Below are 23,431 nucleotides of genomic sequence, written 5' to 3' on the forward strand. Positions count from 1 at the left end.
AACAATAATCATAAATTCATGTATCAAATTTGGTTGCTCTATGTTAAGGCATTGTTGAAATATTTCTTTCAAAATTTAGCTCTCATCTTCAGAGGCCAATATCTCGTCAACGGCACATGTGCCTGCTTTGTGTCGGTAGAATTATGCAACGTCCTGTATATCTTTTTTTTAATGATTTTTTACGTCTTAATGTTTAATAAAAATAACCATAAAGTTACTATTTTGAATTCAATATTGTAATTTACGATGACTAGTTATTAGAAAACAATTAAGATCTCGTAATTTACGGTGTTTTGAAACGAATTTTCCTAAATATTTATTTAAATATCTCTAACGGTTCTTACGTAATCGCAAGAAATTGATAGAAAAATTTTAGAAAAAAAAAAAACGTGTAAGGATTGACATTTTACTAGGGTATGTCTTGCTCATTTGTTTTATTTTCACATCCTCTACCTACAGCTGGTCTGTGTCCTGTTCTTAATGGGACACCCTGATCATTAATATGGCGTGTGAAGCATTGTTGAACGATCTGTCTTATTATTAATTACACTTCTACTAATTAGTGGGTACGTACAATGCACTGTTTAAAATGCCTACTTACCCCGGTAATGTTGGTTTCACTGTATCGATATTGCGTTAACTCAAGTGTGTGAAAATCGAGATTAGTTATAATGTAGTGCTCTTTGTTGGTCATCAGACCTACTTGTTGTGCTTTGTTGAGAACTTCTGGCAGTATATCAGTGGTACAATCTAACACGAAATGTGTTGCTCCAGATCTCCACAGCTCCTTCAGAACGGTTCTGAATTAAAAGCAAAACATAAATAAAACATGTGCGGCTTATTAGACGTGCATCACGCTAATGCAGCGTTCGAAATCATTTTATACGGAATCAGAGACTTCCCTTCTATGCGGTTTGAATGCATAGAAGCTTGGAAGGCGTCTTTATCTTTAAAACGGCCAATTAAAACATACTGATGGAGCAGCCTCAATTGAATAGAACACTGGAAATACAGTACATTTTGGACATGAAAATGCGAAAATTGACGTTAATAAAATTTGAAAATTGTTAAACTATGGGGTTTTTACACTAAAAAAAAAAATCATCATTGATACATGATTTTTTATCATTTTGTTGGTGCGTGAACTCTTTTATAAAAATCGTTATAAGTAGGCTTAGTGCACGTGCAGACTCTAACAGAGCCGGTGCGGGGGTCGGTAGGTTTCACAGCTGACTCGCGTTTTGAACTGTTCGGTTATTTACAGACCTTGTAGTAGTTGGTATCGCGGCGATACCTTTCTTTTTTACGTCTGCTGTAAATTGCATTCGCCGTGTAAATAACTATTTATAAATAGTAACGTATTATAAATTAACAACTATTAGTTGGGGGGAAAAGTAAAGTGAAATGCCAAAAGAGAAAAGAAATAGACGGGAATTATTTCAAATGTGGTTTGACAGTTGTCCCGAAGGTTACAGGGACATACGCATTAAAGGAAATGACCTGTTTTGTACTATGTGTGAACGCATTATAAATTCTTGTTACAAATCTAAAGTGACAAAACATTTGAAGAGCCATACCTCGTCTAGCCTTCTTTCAAGCAATATTACATTAAACAAACTGGGGAACCCCCAAGTTCCGTAATTTCGTAAATTGGAATCATATGGACTATCCCTAACCCTAAATGAACAATATGATATAATGGGTGATATACAAAAAATATATACGATGCCAATTATATACGCCCAGTCAGTAGTACGATAAAAGAGAAAATGCAAAAATCCAGGATACACCATTTTGGAAAACATATGTAAAGTTTTTTCTGGTATATATCAGGAGTTACCCCAAACATATTAATACATATACTTCATGCCTCAACAATTTATCATACTGTCCATTGTCAATAGTAGACGTTGCACGGTCATTTTTGTTCTAACTCCTTCCAATATGCCACGGAAACCTTGTATGAACACTAAGGTTTATCGGGTAAGTGTCGTTTAAAATACAGGTATTTTATCCTCTACTTAGCCTTGCTCTTTGGTAATAGTACTATTGCGACATATTTTTTTAAACATATTAATATTTTCATTCGTAATCTGACTACGGTCCTGTTAAATTCCGCGCCGCACTATGCCCACTTATAAGCTGAAAATTGGTTTCAAGAGATACTAACAATTTTTATAATCATTTAATTGTGGTATTTCCGAAATGGCTATAGAAAAAGAACTACTAATAATNCGCGTCGATACCTTTCTTTTTTACGTCTGCTGTAAATTGCATTCGCCGTGTAAATAACTATTTATAAATAGTAACGTATTATACATTAACAACTATTAGTTGGGGGGAAAAGTGAAGTGAAATGCCAAAAGAGAAATGAAATAGACGGGAATTATTTCAAATGTGGTTTGACAGTGATCCCGAAGGTTACAGGGACATACGCATTAAAGGAAATGACCTGTTTTGTACTGTGTGTGAACGCATTATAAATTCTTGTTACAAATCTAAAGTGACAAAACATTTGAAGAGCCATGCCTCGTCCAGCGCTGAAGACTGTATTTTTCTGTGAACTTACAGACGCCTTCTTTCAAGCAATATTACATTAAACAAACTGGGGAACCCCCAAGTTCCGTAATTCCGTAAATTGTAATTATATGGACTATTCCTAAATGAACAATTTGATATAATGAATGATGTACAAAATATATACGAAGCCAATAATATACGCCCAGTCAGTAGTACGATAAAAGAAAAAAATGCAAAAAAATCCAGGATACCCCATTTTGGAAAACATATGTAAAGTTTTTTCTGGTATATATCAGGAGTTAACCGCAAATATATTAAATATTGAAATATAATTTCAATGTGTGTGTGTGTTGATTTTAATTTTAATTTTTAATTAAGCTGTAAATTGTTCCATACAAACCTCTACTATCTTTTATGTCTTACCTTGTACTTTCTTATCCCTGGCCAGCTGTTGGTAGACACTTGTTACATATCAGACATTATCAGAAAATCTCAGGTCGGTTCTATATTTACACACAAACTAGTACAATGCAATACACTTTGGAATGAGTAGAGTTTTAAATTCAATACTGTTTATTCAAAAATTTGTTATATGACTTTATACTTGAAAACTTTATAAACTCAAATTAGGAATACCTTTTTATATGTAATATTTTTTCCACAACAAAGAATAGTTTAATAACGAAATTTATTTTCGGTTCAGCTTACAAAAATATAAGGAATAATTATAAAAAAATCAACTATTAACTTTATTTGATCTATGTAATACTGAGTACGTCTCCTTATATTATTTGTTGCCTATTAGACAGGGGCAGGGGAAAATTTTCATGGGATGACAAAATAACTTTCTCTGGACTCTGGCAAACTGTGGATTTAACTGGTGAGTGTTTAATTTTCTTTCTTGGGCTGTTTTTTCTTGCTTTATTTTTAATTTTCGGATGTACAGCACAGAGAGGCACTCTGTGCTGTACATCTTGCAAAACCCAAGCCGTAACTAATCAATAATTTTTTTGTTTTTCTCATCCTTCCTGAATATTCTGTCCCTAGCTTTGCTTAAGGTCCATACACAGAATATTTCAGTCTTTGGATGTCCTTTTCAATCACTTTTTAACAACACTACTTATAACTAACACATTTTTAACAAATGTCCTTTTATTTTTATATACAATTCTATAAATTAATTAATAAAATATTCTTTATTTTATGTTTTAATGTCATCTCCGGGTATTCTTACAAAGCCACCTTTAGCTTTGACTTTTGTGACATTTATTATAAAATTTGACAATTGATGAAAATTCTCATGTTATGGTTTATGTTGGATTGAGATAACTTCTTTAAGTTTACTAGTCTTCCAACGATATGTATACCAGATTAATCTATAGACTTTAAACTTTCATTCGAAAGTCACTCTAGGTTTAGATTCGTTTTTCTCTATATACTGAGTACTAACAAGTGTCGACGTCATGCATTTTATGAAAATTTATTCTGTACTTGAGAATAAAATTAAAATATTATTATTTTTTATAATATGTAATATCATTGATCATTACTAGTTTTATATCCAGAATATCCATAGTAACAATTTTATACAAATTTGGTGGTGCTATAATAATAATTAAAATTTTTATACGATTTTAAGTGNAGTACGATAAAAGAGAAAATGCAAAAATCCAGGATACACCATTTTGGAAAACATATGTAAAGTTTTTTCTGGTATATATCAGGAGTTACCCCAAACATATTAATACATATACTTCATGCCTCAACAATTTATCATACTGTCCATTGTCAATAGTAGACGTTGCACGGTCATTTTTGTTCTAACTCCTTCCAATATGCCACGGAAACCTTGTATGAACACTAAGGTTTATCGGGTAAGTGTCGTTTAAAATACAGGTATTTTATCCTCTACTTAGCCTTGCTCTTTGGTAATAGTACTATTGCGACATATTTTTTTAAACATATTAATATTTTCATTCGTAATCTGACTACGGTCCTGTTAAATTCCGCGCCGCACTATGCCCACTTATAAGCTGAAAATTGGTTTCAAGAGATACTAACAATTTTTATAATCATTTAATTGTGGTATTTCCGAAATGGCTATAGAAAAAGAACTACTAATAATTTAAACAAAAAACCTACCATTTGATGGAGATACGCTGATACGTGAGTTAGCCTTATGATTTTGATGATTTAAATAATCATTTGGAATATATCAGAATTTTACCAACAGTACATAATAAACAGTTAGTAATTAATCATCCAAACCAAATTAAAAATGGTATTACTAAGTATACAACACATAAACTCATATACCTATTGAAATTGTTAAATAATGTACTAATTCAAAGAAATGTAATAAAAATAGCAAATATTGTTGGATAAATGAAGCAATTTATATCAATCTAGTCATATTCAACGCTTTTTACATTGCCATTTGTCAAATGTCATTTTGCCTAAAAGTTTGGTGTTTATACGAGGTTTGATCAAAAAGTAACGGGAACTTATACTCTTCTCAGAAAGTATTTATTTAATCTTCAATTTTTGTCCCATCCCCTTCTCATCTATTGTTGAAAAACGTTGTCCTTTGTGTATCCTTTTGAGTTTGGGAAATAGGAAAAAGTCACCGGGATCATGTCCGGATAACAGGGTGGTTGCAGCATCACAACGCTGTTGTGTTTCGCCAAGAACTGTTGGATAAACAAAGCGGCATACGCCGGTGCGTTGTCGTGGTGCAAAATCTTGTTGTGTTCTTATCATTTTCTCATTATGCAAATTACGCAAAACTTATAGGTAGTACTCCTTGTTAATCGTATGACCGGGCAATAAAAATTCGTGATGAACTATTCGATACTAGTCGAAGTAAACGGTTAGAAGGATCTTCACATGTGATCAGATATTGCCTCATCTTCGATGTCTCCTTGGCCTACTTGAAGACATTTGTACCATTGCCAAACTCGTGGCTGAGTCATAATATCGTCATTAAAGGCCTTCTTTAACAATTTGAAACAAAATATGAGACACACTCTCTGATCCGACATTTCACCACACAAAAAATCGCCAAAAAGCACCGAGGTAAGTTTTACTCATTCGCTACTCAGTGCTGCTAATACACAAAAAAGAATCAACTCGATAGACAAGATATAACACGCGCAATTTGAGTTTCCGTTACTTTTTGATCAAACCTCGTATATAAAATATTTCCATGAGAAGGGAGGCTATCTGATGAAACAATTAAAGTAAAACGTGGAAATAAAAACATGTCTTTGCAGTAGCTGTTTTTTTTTTAAGTGATTGGTCTTTGTCAACGATGTTGATGATGATTTTAGTATAAAAAATTAGATATTTCTTTGAATGATTACGTTATCTAAGAGTTTCAATATATGTGTTTTTGTATAATATATATCAATTTTACTTTTTTTTTAATTTTGGATAATTATTTATTACTAGCTGTTTACTAGTTATTGCTGGTATAATTGGATGCTATTTGGGGTTTGTAGCCCATAAGGTAGCTGCAATATCAGCAGTTAGGAATCTTGGATAGCTTGATTTTTGGTAGTGAAGAACATGGATTGACTTCATTGGAAGAGTTTTTAAAATTGTTGGAATTAATACCTTCGAAATAAAGTAAAAGACACATTACCTTTCTTAGACGTTTTAACCGTTTTAACTATATACAATAATGACAGATTGAAACAAGTGTTTATAAAAAGTCAGCAAGTACTTAATAGGTATTTAAATTTCTTTCAAATCGTCATGTAAACATAAACGATAGAGGCTTTTAGGTGTACCAAATTTTCAAAAATAATACCTATAGAATGCGTAGAAAATATAGTACTAGAAAAATATTTCCAGAAAAAGTTGTTGATGAAATTTTTTAAAACCTTGAAAATAAAAATAACTCTCATATACAACAACAAAATGTTATATATACTTACAGAAAAAAATACCGCATATTCAAGGTTTAGCTCACAAATTGGAAATAGGTTTAATTTTATGACGGTTTTCCGAACTAGTAATATGTTACGGACAATATTATCAAAAACTCGACCAGAAAATGAGATACAAAATATTAAAGGCATTATTTACAGTATTTATTTGTAATTTGAAAACGGTTATGTTGCATTTCATTCATTTTGGAAAAGAAAGGACTCACATCCTTTGATGGGCTGTAGATTCTTTGAAAAGCATTTCTCTGTCTAGTTCAAAAACTTTTTCATTTTTAACCATAGAATGCTTAGGTTAAAAATCGCACACTAATTGCGGGACTAAGTATTTACGAAGTTTTAAAATTTATACAATCAACTGACATTCAAACACCTTTAAAAAAATAAAATAAATATACATATGTGCTACTTTCGTAGTTACCTGAACTCATCTTTAAGTTGCCTTACAACAATCCTATGTTTTGACGGGTTAAACATCTTCAAAAGTTCTCCAACCCTTTGTAAGCTTTCATTGTTTTCATATAAAATTACAAAATCCCTCCATCCCCACGCCTCGATTATATCCAAGTAAGTTCTAGTTAAAACATCGGGATAAGGATGAATATTAACTATTGTGCCGTTTTGAGGATGATCATCCCACCTCACCTCAATGTGAGGTATTTCTTTCGCGTCGGTAATGGACTGAACCACGTTTGAGCTGTCTTCTAGGGAGGGACCGAAAATTGCTATTACTCCTTTTTCTAAGAGGGTGCAAGTAGTGTTCATGGCCTCATAAGGATTGTCGCCTATGATTTCTATGATCGGCAGAAACTTGAAGTCATAATCCTCAGAGTTGTTGATATCACTTATTGCCGTGGTAAACGCCTCTTTTAGCATAAGTGCTCCATCTCCACTTTTCACTTCTTCAAAAATTGCACCTGAAAAAGAGTTATTACACTATACGATACTTAATACGTCATCAAAATTTAATGATTTAAATAGTTTCGTTGAACAACTTTTCTGTCACTCACAGTTTTTTTTATTATAACCTAAACGAGTCATTTTAAATGAGAGATCTGAAATGTGCCATGGATGTATCTAATTCGGTTTCTACAGGATGTTGTGTTTAAACCTCTCCACCCTGATATTTCAAGAACCAAAAGAAATATCTAAGTTCTATTGAAATAGTTGTGTAGTGATAAGCCATGGACAATAATANTGTGCTACTTTCGTAGTTACCTGAACTCATCTTTAAGTTGCCTTACAACAATCCTATGTTTTGACGGGTTAAACATCTTCAAAAGTTCTCCAACCCTTTGTAAGCTTTCATTGTTTTCATATAAAATTACAAAATCCCTCCATCCCCACGCCTCGATTATATCCAAGTAAGTTCTAGTTAAAACATCGGGATAAGGATGAATATTAACTATTGTGCCGTTTTGAGGATGATCATCCCACCTCACCTCAATGTGCGGTATTTCTTTCGCGTCGGTAATGGACTGAACCACGTTTGAGCTGTCTTCTAGGGAGGGACCGAAAATTGCTATTACTCCTTTTTCTAAGAGGGTGCAAGTAGTGTTCATGGCCTCATAAGGATTGTCGCCTATGATTTCTATGATCGGCAGAAACTTGAAGTCATAATCCTCAGAGTTGTTGATATCACTTATTGCCGTGGTAAACGCCTCTTTTAGCATAAGTGCTCCATCTCCACTTTTCACTTCTTCAAAAATTGCACCTGAAAAAGAGTTATTACACTATACGATACTTAATACGTCATCAAAATTTAATGATTTAAATAGTTTCGTTGAACAACTTTTCTGTCACTCACAGTTTTTTTTATTATAACCTAAACGAGTCATTTTAAATGAGAGATCTGAAATGTGCCATGGATCTATCTAATTCGGTTTCTACAGGATGTTGTGTTTAAACCTCTCCACCCTGATATTTCAAGAACCAAAAGAAATATCTAAGTTCTATTGAAATAGTTGTGTAGTGATAAGCCATGGACAATAATAAATAAAACATACAGGTGTGTCAAAATGTGAAATTTTCCCTAATAAAGTGCATTTAATTTTTGTTTTATTGATAGTTAAAAACTATATTTATCAAAGTTGTTTGAGAACTCAAGAAATGTTTAAACACTGAGTAAAATGACGCCCCAATTTTTAACTATCTTACACACCACACAATTACCATGGATATTTCATATCAATGTCAAAGACAACATATATACTTTTATTAACTGCCCACCGATCCACCGATTAAATTTTATTAATAATGCTAACCCTGGAACAACGCATTTATCTTGTAAAATGTTACGGAATCGGTAATGTTTCATATTGACATGCAATACAAATTTTTAATGAAGAGTAACCTAATGTAACTGTAACTCATAGAGCAGTTCGAAGAATTATAAAATTCAATACCACTGGTGATGTAACGAATATTAGAAAGATAAGAAAAGAATACAGTGATAACGATGCTGCTACTGTTGCAGTTACGGACTCTGTACAAGATAATCCAAAGATGTTACGAAGAAAAAGGTCAGAAAACATAGATATTAGCAGATCTCATGTTCAAAGAAATTTAGTCTACAACAAAATCTATCCATTCAATCCAGTGTTTAATCATAAATTGCTTGATGGAGATGATGGTCGATGATGTCGAAAAACGGAGTAGTCTATGTTAAATAACGTAAAAAGTTATGTAAGACCCATAATTTTTTTTATATTTATTTGCGATCGTTTTGTCAATAACAAAAAAAAAAACAGTTTTGTTTGAGCCCTTTTAATGGCATATAACTTCCTAAGGGTGCGTTTTAGGGCACATGTTAATAGGAACTTTTTGGCTTATTTTAATGAGTTATAAACGCAGCAGAACCCTATTTTAAAAACACCCTGTATAAATTATAGTCAACAGTGCTTATAATTTTGTTAGATTTTTCGTATAGCAATTATTTTCAGTACCAGACTCAGAACTAAATTTTATTTTCTTTTTTCTTAAAAGTGGGGAAATAAGATAGAATAAAATAAAATTACAACTTGATTGGCACTTCGTTGGTACGGTAATAAAACTCATATGAAAAGAAAAGATAAATCATATTGGGCACTTCGACTGGTCATTTTACAAATACAACAGCCATTTGAAGCCCATGCCCTGAAATACTTTCACTAATTGACTTTATGACGTCAAGCTTAATTTGTTGATAGTTAGAATAATCTCGTATATTAAATTTTCTATTTTTACTGCCAAACATCTGCGTGCCAGTGCCAAATATTTTTACGGGTCTGTAGAAAATTCATTCAGAATTATTACTAATAGCAAAAATGGGTTGGCTGTGTTCCATTTCTTCAACGAGCAGCAACTTTGTCTCGAAAACGTGTAAATATCAACATGTTCTAAATATGAAAACCGGAAGAAAAAAGAAACGAAAAAAAGTCATTCGGGACTAGTACAATATTTCCCTGTTTTACTCCTTGTAAAACATAGTTAAAAATTAATATATCCAGGTTGTTTATCATATGAAATGTTCATTACTTTTGAAGAAATTGGTAAAATTCATAAAAAATATACGAATGCCACCATAAAACGATAAAATATATTTACCCAAGAATAACAAAACAACTCTGAAAACCGCCGAAAACTCTACAGCTACCAAGTCATTGTTACAGATTTCCTCTTTTTTTGCGTTTGCAAATCATATATTGACTTGCACACAAAATCCTTTCGCATTATGTGTCTTGGAAAACTTGGTTTTCATATTTATCGTGTACTTAAACATGACACAGTTTTATAAAAATAGATAAAATACAGAGGTTCACCATCTTCCCCTCCATTGGTACCTCTGTAATTGTGGAATGTCCGGACCGCTTCTATCTGATGCAGAAAGGTCGATGTTACACAACGACACCAGAATCACTCCAAGCTCCCAGCGGTTGCTACCGTACATTTGTTACACCTTGAAAGTTTATACTCCTCTATATACATATATGTATAGGATGATTCAGTCATAACGTCATTAATATTTAGGGAACAGAGAGAAAAATGAGTAGAATACGTATTAAAAAAATTCTAAAATGCATGTTTCACGCTAAAAAATACTTTTAAATCATTTAAAGCTCTCTCCGGACCACTACTGACAGCTGACCCACAAAGGTTTATCGAGAGTGAATCTTGACCTACCGTAATATTTTGTCACCAATCTAGCTTTCAATGCATTTTTAATCCGTATTGAACGATGAAAAATAAAAAGAGCTTTTTACCTAGAGACATGAATGAAAAAGATATGTTTATACATTTTAAAATTTAGGTATTATTTATTTGTTAATAAAAACAGATGTGTGAGGATTGTTTTTGTTGTTAATATTGTTACCGTTTTCACGTTTTATAATTGAATATGAATTTTTAGTATTATTTTCAATTAATTACTCAGTTTGAAGTACGTATGTATGCCTTATTGTGTAATACATTGCTTTTCAAAGAGTAGTACGGACCTACCTATATAAAATTACAGTACGACTAAAAAACACTCAATCATCTTTCCATATCATTTTGTTAATAGAGTTGGGATCCATTGCACTTTAATTTTGAAGCCAATTGCAAAATTCAAAACGACTGGGGAAATCAGCTGTTTCACTACAATGTTCGGATGCTCTATAGTCCGCCGACGCGTTCTCTGTTGCGAAGTAGGGCGTCGAATTAACGGGAGTAAAGGACTAATTTGCTTTTTTTTAAATATTGAGTAAAATTGTTTTCTTTCTTTATTGGTCTTTATTAGACCTACCGAATACGCGGTTAAAATTAATGGCATTACGACTGAATATTTTCCTAACATCTTTACACTACTGACTCCTTCCTAATTTTAACTGCGTATATACCTAAGACTTTGCAATCTTCTGGGAATATAATAATAAATAATTTCAACAAACTAAATTTGACAGACATTTTATTTACTTTTAACGAGCACTCAATGTTCTTCGCACGCTTTTAATCGACATTTGGCAAAACATGAATAACAATTAATTATAGCAATTAAAAATGCCTAAGGCAAGTTGGCAAGACCTAACAAAATTCACTTTTCTCTGATACAAGCTCAGTAGTCAAAATAATTATACCTACGGATCTATTTTTACTTTTACACACCGCTAATCTTTGAAAACAGACTTCCTCACCTATCTTAAAGACGTTTGCATGACAGTATCCAAAGGAAAGATAAACAAGCAGCACAGACACAAGAGATGCACTGTTTGATGGCATTTTCATGCTAATTTAATGATTGACTTTTTAACACAGCTCGCGGCTTAGGTAAGGAGGAGACCGATGTGTAACGTATGGTTTGTCGCAGCATCAACGATGTGTAGAAGTCGGGCGCGTTAGTTGTTGAGAGCTATTTTGGGGACAAAAATGCTCCATTATATTTCCAGGAGTATTTTAACCGCTGCGGATTGGGCACAGACAAACGAATTTGTCTGGATGATTCTTCGAGAAGGTATTCCGCTGCAGCATCACCTACTTTCAAATGTGTTAACAGGGAATGTAATACATATTAAATGGACTATCTAGATCTAAATAAACCGTTTTAATAAAATTTGAGAAAATTATTTTCATCCAAAAATGTATTATCTATTTTTAAAAGACGTATGCAAGGAATCAAATTGATGGCTTTGAAAAATGAGAAAAAAATACGGGATGTTCTCGAGGCTCACAAATTTAATTGTTAAATATCGAGTTACAAGGTTATATTCATTTTTGAAACCACTTCGCTGCTAGATAGATTAGGATTAAAGTAAAAACTGGATTTTATAAAGCAAACATTAGAACAGTTGACTATAACCTACAAAAATGTTTTTGATGTCCAGTCCTGTATGTCGACGCAAGATAAAGGTTTCTGACCTAAAAGGCATACTACTTTTATAGGGGCGAGTCGGTGGACTATTAATAGGAATTTTGAGAGGCATCAATAATTAGGGGCGTGTCATATTATTTTTTTTTGTGTAGGCACGTGTGTAACGACACATAACAAAAAATTGCAGGCTTGAAGTATATGCATTATAAAAAGAGAAGAGTATACAGGTTTTGAAATTATTTTGTCTTGCCACATTATTTTTCTTGTCCCTGAAAAAATTAATAACTATTTTGAAATAAGAATTTGTGTCATATTCTGCAGAAAGTAGGTAGGTAGGTCATGAAGGCAACAAAATCAAAAAATATTGTAAACTACAGTTTTATTATAACTTATACAGTTTCGGGAGCAAAGGGAAATATTTTAAGGACGTGTTCTGGAAGTGAAAATAAGTAAATAAGTTCATGACATTATGGGTCCGGAAATGTTTCCTTTCTGAGATAGATGTCGAAAGAAATTTAAAATCCGGTTTTTTCTAAGTATCTCGAAAACTATTTAAGATATTACATTGCCAGTGTACTATACACCAAAGCTCAGTGTAATATCTTAAATCTTTTTCTAAATATTTAGAAAAACAGGACTATTTTTAACTTTACATCTATCAGAAAGGAAGCATTTCCGGGCCCATAATGTTATGAACTTATTTACTTATTGTGACATCATCTTATAAACAATGAAAAAACAAAACGAGTTATCACGGAAATATTTTTTTTGGGGGTGAACATGAGGGTTAGTTTGCATCCGTTTTAGGCTAAAAGAAAAAATATTAGTCGTTATTAATATGTATTTACCTTTTTGGGATTAACAATGAATATTGAGCATACAATATTTTTAAGAAACACTCGTTTACTGACGGCACGCGCATTGACAATAGCGAACGAAATAATCTATCTTTGTTATAAGCATACGAGTTGTTCACAACTTCGCTACCATGAGTGCGACAGAGCGAACGTGATTTTTTATCTTTGTCCTGGCAGTGTCGTAGGAGCTAAATAAAATTCAAAATATAAAAAGGTAAATAATTTGTATCTGTCTAAAAAACAAACGTAAAAAAATTGGAAGGCAACTTTTCATTATTTTAAATAATCAATCGAATAGTATAGAAAAGAAATTGTTTTAGTTTTGTTATATCATTAAAATTAACGATTAAAAATTTGATTTTTTGTTATAACTTTCTTATTAAAAATTAAAAAATATATCTATTTCTCTGAAAAGAAAAGTTACATATTTTAGAGCAGATTGAAAAAAAAAAATTACAAAATTCAATCATTTTTCTGTTTGTTATGATTTTTTTTAAATTTCTGAAATCGTCCCTTAACTTCCAGCCTCCCTAATTCTGTTAATTTTAATAGTACAAGAAAAAGTCAAGAGGCCATTTTTATGTAGAATTGTATGCTTTACAACTTTTAAGAAATTCAACCGATTTCATTGCGGGCACCTATGCAGTGTTCATTAATGGCGTACAGAAAAACCAGAGGCCCATTATGTGGCAAAAATTAAGTAAATTTTGTTACACACACGTAGGCTCTTAAGGCCTCCGTTTCCGAGTTGCAGGGTTTTCAAAATTAAAAAAAAAATAAAATTTTTTATTTTCTTAAATCCATTCAATCTAACTATTCGTAAGTAGATAGTAGATGTTTCGCAAGATTTATTAACTAGGATGAATCGATTTTTCTATTGTAATGTAAATGCAACTCTTTTAATAGAAACAAGATAATAAAAAATGCATACGGGGTCTACTATAAGAGTTTGCCGATTAGTCCCATTTTAAAAATGCCAATCCACCAGGAAAGCATTTTTGTACAAAACTCGTAAAATGTCAGATATGACGGTAAGATATTGTCACACGAGTTTAATGGGAACGCCCCATATAGACAGGCGGTTAAGCCGTCATATTTCAAACAAAATACGATTCAGATTGGAAACCTTTATCTTGCGTCGAGTGTACCTGTACTTCACTTTTCATTTAGTTTTTTTTGAATTATACCTCTTATTTGAAATGAAAACGTTTTCACATTTTAGCACGAAAGAATTACTAAGAAAACAATTTTTATTCTATTATAACTAAATTTGATTTCAGTCTAGGTTAGGCTCTAAAATTAAAAAAAGGTCGACGATTTTTTTATTTATGTCGAAGACATTGGAGTTGGTTTGTCTGCACCGAAATAATATACGGGTGACATGACACTATTTATTACTAGTTTGAACACTAAAGCACAGACTAAAGTATGGGAGCAGTTATACTTAGCGCTTCCCCTCCTTCCCCCACTACTCGCGCGCTCACGCGCCCTCGGCCGTTTATACCGATGTTCAGGTGCACGTTTCATCCATTTCGCTGCATTTTAACAAAAACTTGAAATATACATTTTATCGTATTTTACTTCTAATTTTGAAAGCCGGTATTAGAATTAAAATCAGACTACTTTTAACGCAAGCAAACTCCCGACAAAAAAATGCATAAAAATTTATTTGAAATTGCAATTACGCAAAAACTAATGGTCCGACACCGCCTGCCTTTTGCATACTTAAAGTTGATATAATTATCTACTTCTGTGCCAAATTTCAGCTCTTAATCTTCATAAGTGACAAAGTTATGAATTTTTTAAGAAAATGCGGAATTTTCCGGTTTTTCCGGATTTTCTAATCGACCGATCGAATCATTTTCTTCGAAATTTAATTTTCTACAACTTCCCCTTTCACGGAATTGAGATTGCTCTAGTAGTTTTGGTTTTATAAGCAAAAAACTAAAAAAAGCGCGTTTTTTGCACTAAAATGTTAATAAATTAATAAACATAACAATAATAACAAATAACAATAATAACAAATAATAACAAATAACAAATTAATCAATGAGATTCGAAAACATATCAGAAGATATCTACGGACTGTCTTTTAAATAATGGCATAAGTCACACAAAAAACCTATACTGACTGGCCTACTTAGGAATCTCTAACTTGCCCATGTTATTCTCGGGTTATTCTCTGTGGGGGCAGAACTGCTACTGCTATCAGAACCCTAAGCCCGCCCTGGCCTAATAATTAATATTAGTTTCACCCAACAAACTCTGTGTTATACGACTCCCTATGATTAACTTTTAATTAAAATTAATTTTAATTAAATTTAAATTTGAATCTCGTAGAGTTAAATGTATTCTCGAAAAACAGCACAGCAATCACTACAACAATGTGTTACAAACTAACTTTCGAATACAGTCCGCTTTATAAGAAATCTACAAACATGTAAGAAGTGGTACAGACTTTTGTGTAAGTCCTCGCGGCGATATGATACATGTATTTCAGCAGTTCCACAACAGTTTTAAATACATTTTTAATTAGCTTTTTTCTCACCTTAAACTTCCGATACAAGTTTGTGACATCAGTTAACTCAGTTTTTGCTCCTTTTTCACCCCTTTAAATTTTTGACATAAGTTAATTAACACCCTGTATAGTCTTTCGAATTCGCAAATTAAAATAAAAAATGATGAAATCTTGTTAACTAAACATTTTACACGTTCTTGTACTTAATGCAATTAAAAAGTGGAAACCGCACTTATTTACTTAATTTTACTTTACCATATTAAGAAAATGACATTCAATACAGTGTATATTTTTTAAATAGACACGGAAGAAAGTTCTTGTCACCCTATTGACAATAATTTTAACGTTATTTATTTAACGTTTTCGTGTTTGTCTGTATATGGCAACTGTCCCAAATCACAAACAAAACTGTTTGCTGTTACAAATTCTGCAGGAATATGTGAAATAATTGCCGCATTGTCATATTACTTTCTCTCCAAATAACGATTTGTTGAAAACTATGAATTTTCAGTGTGCTGATGTGCTAAGTTGGCTCAAATTTTAAGTTAAATAAAATAATTTTTCCGGAAGCTTTAATATTGGGTCACACATATTTTTATCAAAATAATTGTAATGTACATGTAGAACATTTATTCAAGTACCTTCAATGGGGCCACGAGGAACAGATTATTAAATTTGATCGTAAAACGTGTTTAACGTCTGTGTGCATACTTATTTTACACATATTTTTTATTCTGTTTTGTCTGGGAATGATTCAAAAGTGTAAATATATCATTCATTAAGCGAAATACTCGAAGGCAATGTCTGGCGAAATGCCACAACATGCGACATTCAAAAATTCGAACAGCACTGTTTTGAAAAAAATATTTTAAAAATTTAACGTTCCAACTAAATATTGTATCCGAAAAGTTCAACTGGATATAGACATGAAATATAAAATTTTTACTTTTACCCTATTAACGTCAGCTAAGTTCACATGTCAAATAAACTGATTCAAGTTATTAAAATATATTTTTGTTATTCAACAATGGAATCCATATTTTTGTTTTCATCATTAAAAACAGATCTATATTTATCGTGAATTTATCAGGTGTCCCAAAATTCAGGCAGGATTTGAATTTTACGCCATTTGTACGCTATAGTATTGCCAACGGAAAAAAGACAGCGGGACAGCTGACAGTTCAGAGTTATTAAAATTGGAGCACTACACAAAGGAACAGCGCGCTTTCGTTGCTGAGCAATATTAAAAATAATGAAGGTTTGACAGCTATAGTTCTGTAACAAAAGCCGGAACGCGTAGTAATTTATTTGTTAGTTCTGGGAACGGATGGGCCAAAAAGTAAAATATTTCAGTCAACACAAATTATCCAAAGTTAAGGGCTCTCAAGTAGGTTAGCGTCGTCCTTCGGAGAAATTTAGCAATATTTTTTTAACAAGTTCACTTAAACTGTTTGGGCCATGTGTTGAGCAGGTATAAAGAGAAAAATCGATATTTCAAATAACGCGCAAAATGCATTCCAAAGAACGTAGGAATTCCAATAATAAGTTGTTAGAATGTTGAGAGGAAAAGAAAGTAATAAGTAAAATAGCTGTTTTTTTGACGGATTTTCCAAGCTATAAGAATAAATTAAATGAAATGGACTAATCCGTCCCGTATCGCTACACGGAGTCACTAGAGGAAGGCTAGGATTATTTGTAAGTTTAGTCTCAAAATTATTTATATAAATGTAAGTCCAGTCAATTAGGTAATTATTAACATGGCATAGTTATGCCAAAGCGTCCCGATATCCAGGATTCCCGCCAGTAAGATAAGAACAGAAACGTCTGGACCCAAGAAATGGGCGTGTCGAAGCGAAGTGTCAAATTCAAGAGAGCTCTATGAGAAAAAGTCAGTTCTTCCTTAGGTTCCACATTGAGCAGTCGACTTAGTTTTAGAGTTTCGGGCTAATTAATTAAATTTAGTATTGGATAAAGTTTTTTCCAAATTTTGCTATGATTCTCAGTACGCTGTCGCGTGTAAATAAATTAATTAATAATGTTCGTGAGAGTATTGCTGAGAATTCGGGACCGTTGTCAAGAATTGGACAATTCGAGAAGCTCTCTACAGAGTGATGCTCATTTTCATGTTGATGGCTTCGCTAATCGATAAAATTATCCCATTTGAAGTTCAGAAAATCCACGAACGATTGTTGAGAAATAAATGCATGTACAACGTGTGACTGTTTGGTGCGGATTTTGAGCTGGAGGTATGATTGGAAAATTCTTCTTCGAATATACAGGCAATAACAGTTAATGGTACTCGCTATCGCGACGTGACAATCCACTTTTTGTGTCCATATTGCAACATATGGATGTAGACGACATATGGTTTCAAGAAAACGGTTCCATACAGCTCCAGAAACAATTCTACTACTGCATGAGTCATTTCCTGGTTGTGTAATTTCCCGTTTTATTGATTGGCTACCTAGATCATGCGATTTAACGCCTTTGAAGTTTTTTGAAGTTTAAAGTTTATGCTAACAAGTCCACGACCACCCACACCTTGAAGGAGGAAATTGAGAGTTGTATCGACTAAATTCTGCCGCATTTATGCAAAACGATCATGGAAAAATTCGACAAAAGAGTGTGTATATGGCAGCAAAGCCATGGAGGCCATTTACCTGATGTCCTATTCCATACATCACCCTATACTGTATACTTCATAAACCAATAAAAAATTTACAATTTTTAATTAAAAACCTGTGTTTTTTGTCAAAATTACTTCGTGCGTGAACCTTTATAAATTCTGAAAAATGTGATACATAAAATAAAGAATATGAAACATCTACTCACTTGAAATTAAGTTTTATTGAACATAAAAAATAAAAAAGCTGGTTTTCCTCTGATGCATAAAAGATGATTATTTAATAAGTACAATTAAAATTGAGCACAGTGTTTACAAAAAGTATGTCAATTTTAATGGTTCCTTTATTTACCTAGCCATAGCAAGTACCAGTCATAAATAATGCATCACTTATATGAAAGTAAAAGGTAAGAACCGTAAAAAATATCAGCCACAACAACACTTCAAATGTAATACATATTAATATACGTCTATTAATTGATGGAACCTAAATTTCTTTGCCATGGGTGGCTTTATATTATATTTGTCCATATTACCTATGTTAGTTAAATCAGTTAAAGCTGAAAAAATTAAAGAGCGAAACTTAATCTCAAGTTACTGGATGTAATGGACTTTTTATATACATAACATTTATGTAGTCAAATCAGTGACCTTGAAGATTTGTTGGCAGGAAAAAATTACTGTTTTAAAGAGGGTGAGGTCGAGCGAATAGAGGAATATATTTATGTATCTGACCATTTTTTTAATTTAAAAAAGTTCTTGAAGGCGCACACAGAGACAGAAATGAAGTATATGATATAGAAAAGCAAGGAAACTGAGACATACTAATACATTTCGAAATAAAATTTTATTTACAAAGTAAAATATTAAAATATTAAATATATTTGTAAAAATAATATGCATTTTTTTATCATTAGCTCTTGTAGTTTATCTTAAAAGTAAGATAATTCGAATTAATACTAATTTATTTATTTTTCTAAAATTTAAGCAAAGTTATTTACAAAATTTACACTCAACTAGGATCTGTAAAAGATTTGGACCGTTATTTTTCCGCCTTATAAATAGATTTATTTACCAAATAAATCTATAATTGGTTCACAAAAACATGTGGCAGGAAGTAACAGGCATAAATTTTATTGACAAATAGGTACATATACTAGAAAGTGGAAAAACCGATCCTTAATCAATTTTTTACCAACACTTTCTATTAAAGTTAATGCTTTGTTTTTCTTTACTCATGCCATAATTGCAGTTCTTTAATTCTATGTACCTACATATTTTTCGTGTTTAATATTAGCTTTGGTGCATTCACTTTTCTTTAAAGGCTAATTCGAATCAGCTTTAAAAAAAATCATACATCTTTTTTGCCCCCAAATCTAGGTATGCGAAAAAGCAATTCTTTTTTTTTAAATCACCAACCATATTTCAAATTTTAATGACTGGGTTCAATATAGAATATATGTATACAGGGTGTATAATATTGATAAAACATATAGTCGTCGAGTACTAATTATTGTGAGATCTTCGTCAAGATTTTCCAATACTGCATCTTCAACATTAAGGTTCACTTGCTGACCACGTCCTTTTCTTCGAGGAATAACACTTCCCGTATCTCGAAGCCGCTGAACGCACTGTAGGATGGCATTGCACATGGGGTGGCATTGTGGCCATCGCTCCCGGTACAACCTAGTCGCCGCGAGTGCATTTCCTCCGGCTGCACTATAAACTAACACCAAATCGACACGTTCGGAAATAGTAAATGCATTGTTTTCTCAGTTCATTATAAAACTAGTTTGTGCACAAACTAAAAAATTAAGCAAAGTAAGAAATAAGAATCTCATTTTTAATGTAATCGGCATTGTGTATCGTGAGTATAGAGCGGCCTTTATCATAGATTATATTCTATTTCTGCTATACAACACGTATAGCCGCTTACTAGCTTAATATAAATTACTACTGTTTATTTATTTAATAGTTGCCACAAAGTTTCCGTTGCCTACTTATTATATATGAATTGAGGAGCATTTTCCTAAAATTGCATAAGGTCTAATTAATTTTTAGAAAATTGGCAATAATTTTAAGAACATCTACTTTTACCTTTTTCTGTTAATTGCAAATTTATTTTTGCAATAAAAAAAATGTAATGACACTATCCAGTAGAGAATTTCATTTAAAACAAAAATGCATTCTGAAGATCTCTTACATTTTCTTCGCAGAACGCAATATAATCAAGATATTCAAGAACACATAAAAATGCATTTTTTGCAACTTAAATTATATTATTAATAACATATTTTGTTACTATATGGGACGCTCCTGGAAATTATTAATGGTGTTCTATAACATATGTAGTCGATTTGTGAAAAAAAAAATGTTTGGTTATGGAAAATTACTTCTTGTATTGGCTGCAAGACGCGAGACATTTCGAATTTAAAACCGATATTGCAAATTTTGTTATCTATTACTTAATACTATTTTAAAATATATACGGATGTACGAAAATATGGTGACAAGATGACACCATCGCACTTCCCCGGTGAAAGTGACAAATACGCCGTTTAGAAGAGTAATCGTTGCGTTAATATTACATTGTCCCAGTGCCAATGACTTGTTTTGCCAAACACTGCTGTACACGTATGAAAATACCAATTATTTTAATTAANCTTAACAATTTAATAAATATTAACATTTTTTCAGTCATTTTTAAACAAATTAAAATTGAAAAATTAAATTATCAGTAAATGCATATGTCAATACAACTATTTAGGTACAAAAACAACGAATGATCGAAACCCTACAACGCATGTGAGCTTGGGAAAAATGAATTGAAAATAGCATCTTCTTAGATAACAAATTCCGCCAACGCCAAGCTAATGAAGCTTTTGGGCTGAAATTTTTACTACTCATTAAGGGTGCAAAAAGCCTCAAAAATCCTGAATTACAAGTGTCTGCGATGAAAATTGCATTAATTATTAGCAATTGAAAATAGCGGACAATTTCGACCATTTTTGAGTTCTTGCCCATAAACAAATTATCGGAATTTAATCGGACTTGTCTTATTTTACAGATTTATTTAATACCTACCTTTTTTGTATATGAATAACAGTTTTTCTCTATGAATAACAGTTTTTTTTACGCGAGTCAAAAAAACACTTTTCCATAATTTTGACCATTGTTTTAACAGTTTCCCAACTAATCTCTAGTTGATTTTTTGATATTTTGTTTATAACACGTTTCTGAACAATATTCCGCAGATAAACTTCCAATAGTATTTTTTCCCGAAAAAAAGCTATAATGACTGGCCTATTTGTGCACAAACTAAAAAATTAAGCAAAGTAAGTAATAAGAATCTCATTTTTAATGTAATCGGCATTGTGTATCTTGAGTATAGAGATTAAGCAAAGTAAGTAATAAGAATCTCATTTTTAATGTAATCGGCATTGTGTATCTTGAGTATAGAGCGGCATACGCCTTGATCATAGATTATATTCTACTTCTGCTATACAATACGTATTGCCGCTTACTAGCTTAATATAAATTAGTACTGTTTATTTATTTAATAGTCGCCACAAAGTTTCCGTTGTCTACTTATTATATATGAATTGAAGAGCATTTTACTAAAATTGCATAAGGTCTAATTAATTTTTAGAAAATTGGCAATAATTTTAAGAACATTTACTTTTACCTTTTCCTGTAAATTGCAAATTTATTTTTGCAATAAAAAAAATGTAATGACACTATCCAGTAGAGAATTTCATTCAAAACAAAAATGCATTCTGAAGATCTCTTACATTTTCTTCGCAGAACGCAATATAATCAAGATATTCAAGAACACATAAAAATGCATTTTTTGCAACTTAAATTATATTATTAATAACATATTTTGTTACTATATGGGACGCTCCTGGAAATTATTAATGGTGTTCTATAACATATGTAGTCGATTTGTGAAAAAAAATGTCTGGTAATGGAAAATTATTTCTTCTAATTACTTACTTGTATTGGCTGCAAGACGCGAGACATTTCGAATTTAAAACCGATATTGCAAATTTTGTTATCTATTACTTAATACTATTTTAGAATATATACGGATGTACGAAAATATGGTGACAAGATGACACCATCGCACTTCCCCGGTGAAAGTGACAAATACGCCGTTTAGAAGAGTAATCGTTGCGTTAATATTACATTGTCCCAGTGCCAATGACTTGTTTTGCCAAACACTGCTGTACACGTATGAAAATACCAATTATTTTAATTAAGGATACTTTATGGGTAGGGTTCTGCAAAACTTCACTTTCATTTTGTTATTGTCAACCAACATGGTGTAATGGGTTTTCTTATGATGTAACGATTGTTGTCTTTAATAATAAGCGTTCTGCAAATTCATGAAATTTAACAAGCAGTTAAAAAATGGTCAGAAGGTTGTACGATATATTTTTATCTACATCGTTACGTCAATAATAAATCAAAAGTGTTGTTACACTACTACAACCAGTCAACAAACATTGCAATAGTATGCGTTTTAAATGTAATGACCGCTCACTTTGAATGAAATTGTACTGTCAAACTTTTTCAATCAAATCTTTCTTAGAATTTCAAATATATTTAAATGAAGAAGGTCCTTCATAACATAATTATTTGTTGTGTGATCAACTTTCCTACATCAAAACAACCTCGAATTATAGTCAGTATAAAATTTGTTGAGATATAATTCCAAGAAGACCCTTGCGTAACTTTTTTGGAATTAGTCGCATTCGACCCCCGAGGAGNTACTAAAATTGCATAAGGTCTAATTAATTTTTAGAAAATTGGCAATAATTTTAAGAACATTTACTTTTACCTTTTCCTGTAAATTGCAAATTTATTTTTGCAATAAAAAAAATGTAATGACACTATCCAGTAGAGAATTTCATTCAAAACAAAAATGCATTCTGAAGATCTCTTACATTTTCTTCGCAGAACGCAATATAATCAAGATATTCAAGAACACATAAAAATGCATTTTTTGCAACTTAAATTATATTATTAATAACATATTTTGTTACTATATGGGACGCTCCTGGAAATTATTAATGGTGTTCTATAACATATGTAGTCGATTTGTGAAAAAAAATGTCTGGTAATGGAAAATTATTTCTT

At 31.9% G+C, this 23,431-nt stretch overlaps 1 protein-coding gene across 2 annotated transcripts in view; it reads right to left on the reverse strand.

Annotated features, from left to right (window-relative positions):
- LOC108905507 (glutamate receptor ionotropic, kainate 2-like) overlaps positions 1–11,769 on the reverse strand; it is a 31,039-nt gene extending 19,270 nt beyond the window's left edge. Inside the window, exons 1-3 of one of the 2 annotated variants that reach the window (XM_018708387.1) lie at positions 11,618–11,769; positions 7,686–8,181; positions 602–800 (exon numbers count right to left, since the gene is read on the reverse strand). In XM_018708387.1, coding sequence (XP_018563903.1) covers positions 602–800; positions 7,686–8,181; positions 11,618–11,708 — 786 coding nt within the window. In that variant the 5' untranslated portion in view covers positions 11,709–11,769. Of the gene's footprint in view, positions 1–601; positions 801–6,888; positions 7,372–7,685; positions 8,182–11,617 lie in introns of those variants that run through there. The other variant, XM_018708388.1, reaches the window with a different exon arrangement.
- Positions 11,770–23,431: the final 11,662 nt, after the last annotated feature.

This window comes from Anoplophora glabripennis, unplaced genomic scaffold, assembly GCF_000390285.2.
Source record: "Anoplophora glabripennis isolate ALB-LARVAE unplaced genomic scaffold, Agla_2.0 scaffold140, whole genome shotgun sequence".
NCBI classification, from domain to species: domain Eukaryota; kingdom Metazoa; phylum Arthropoda; class Insecta; order Coleoptera; family Cerambycidae; genus Anoplophora; species Anoplophora glabripennis.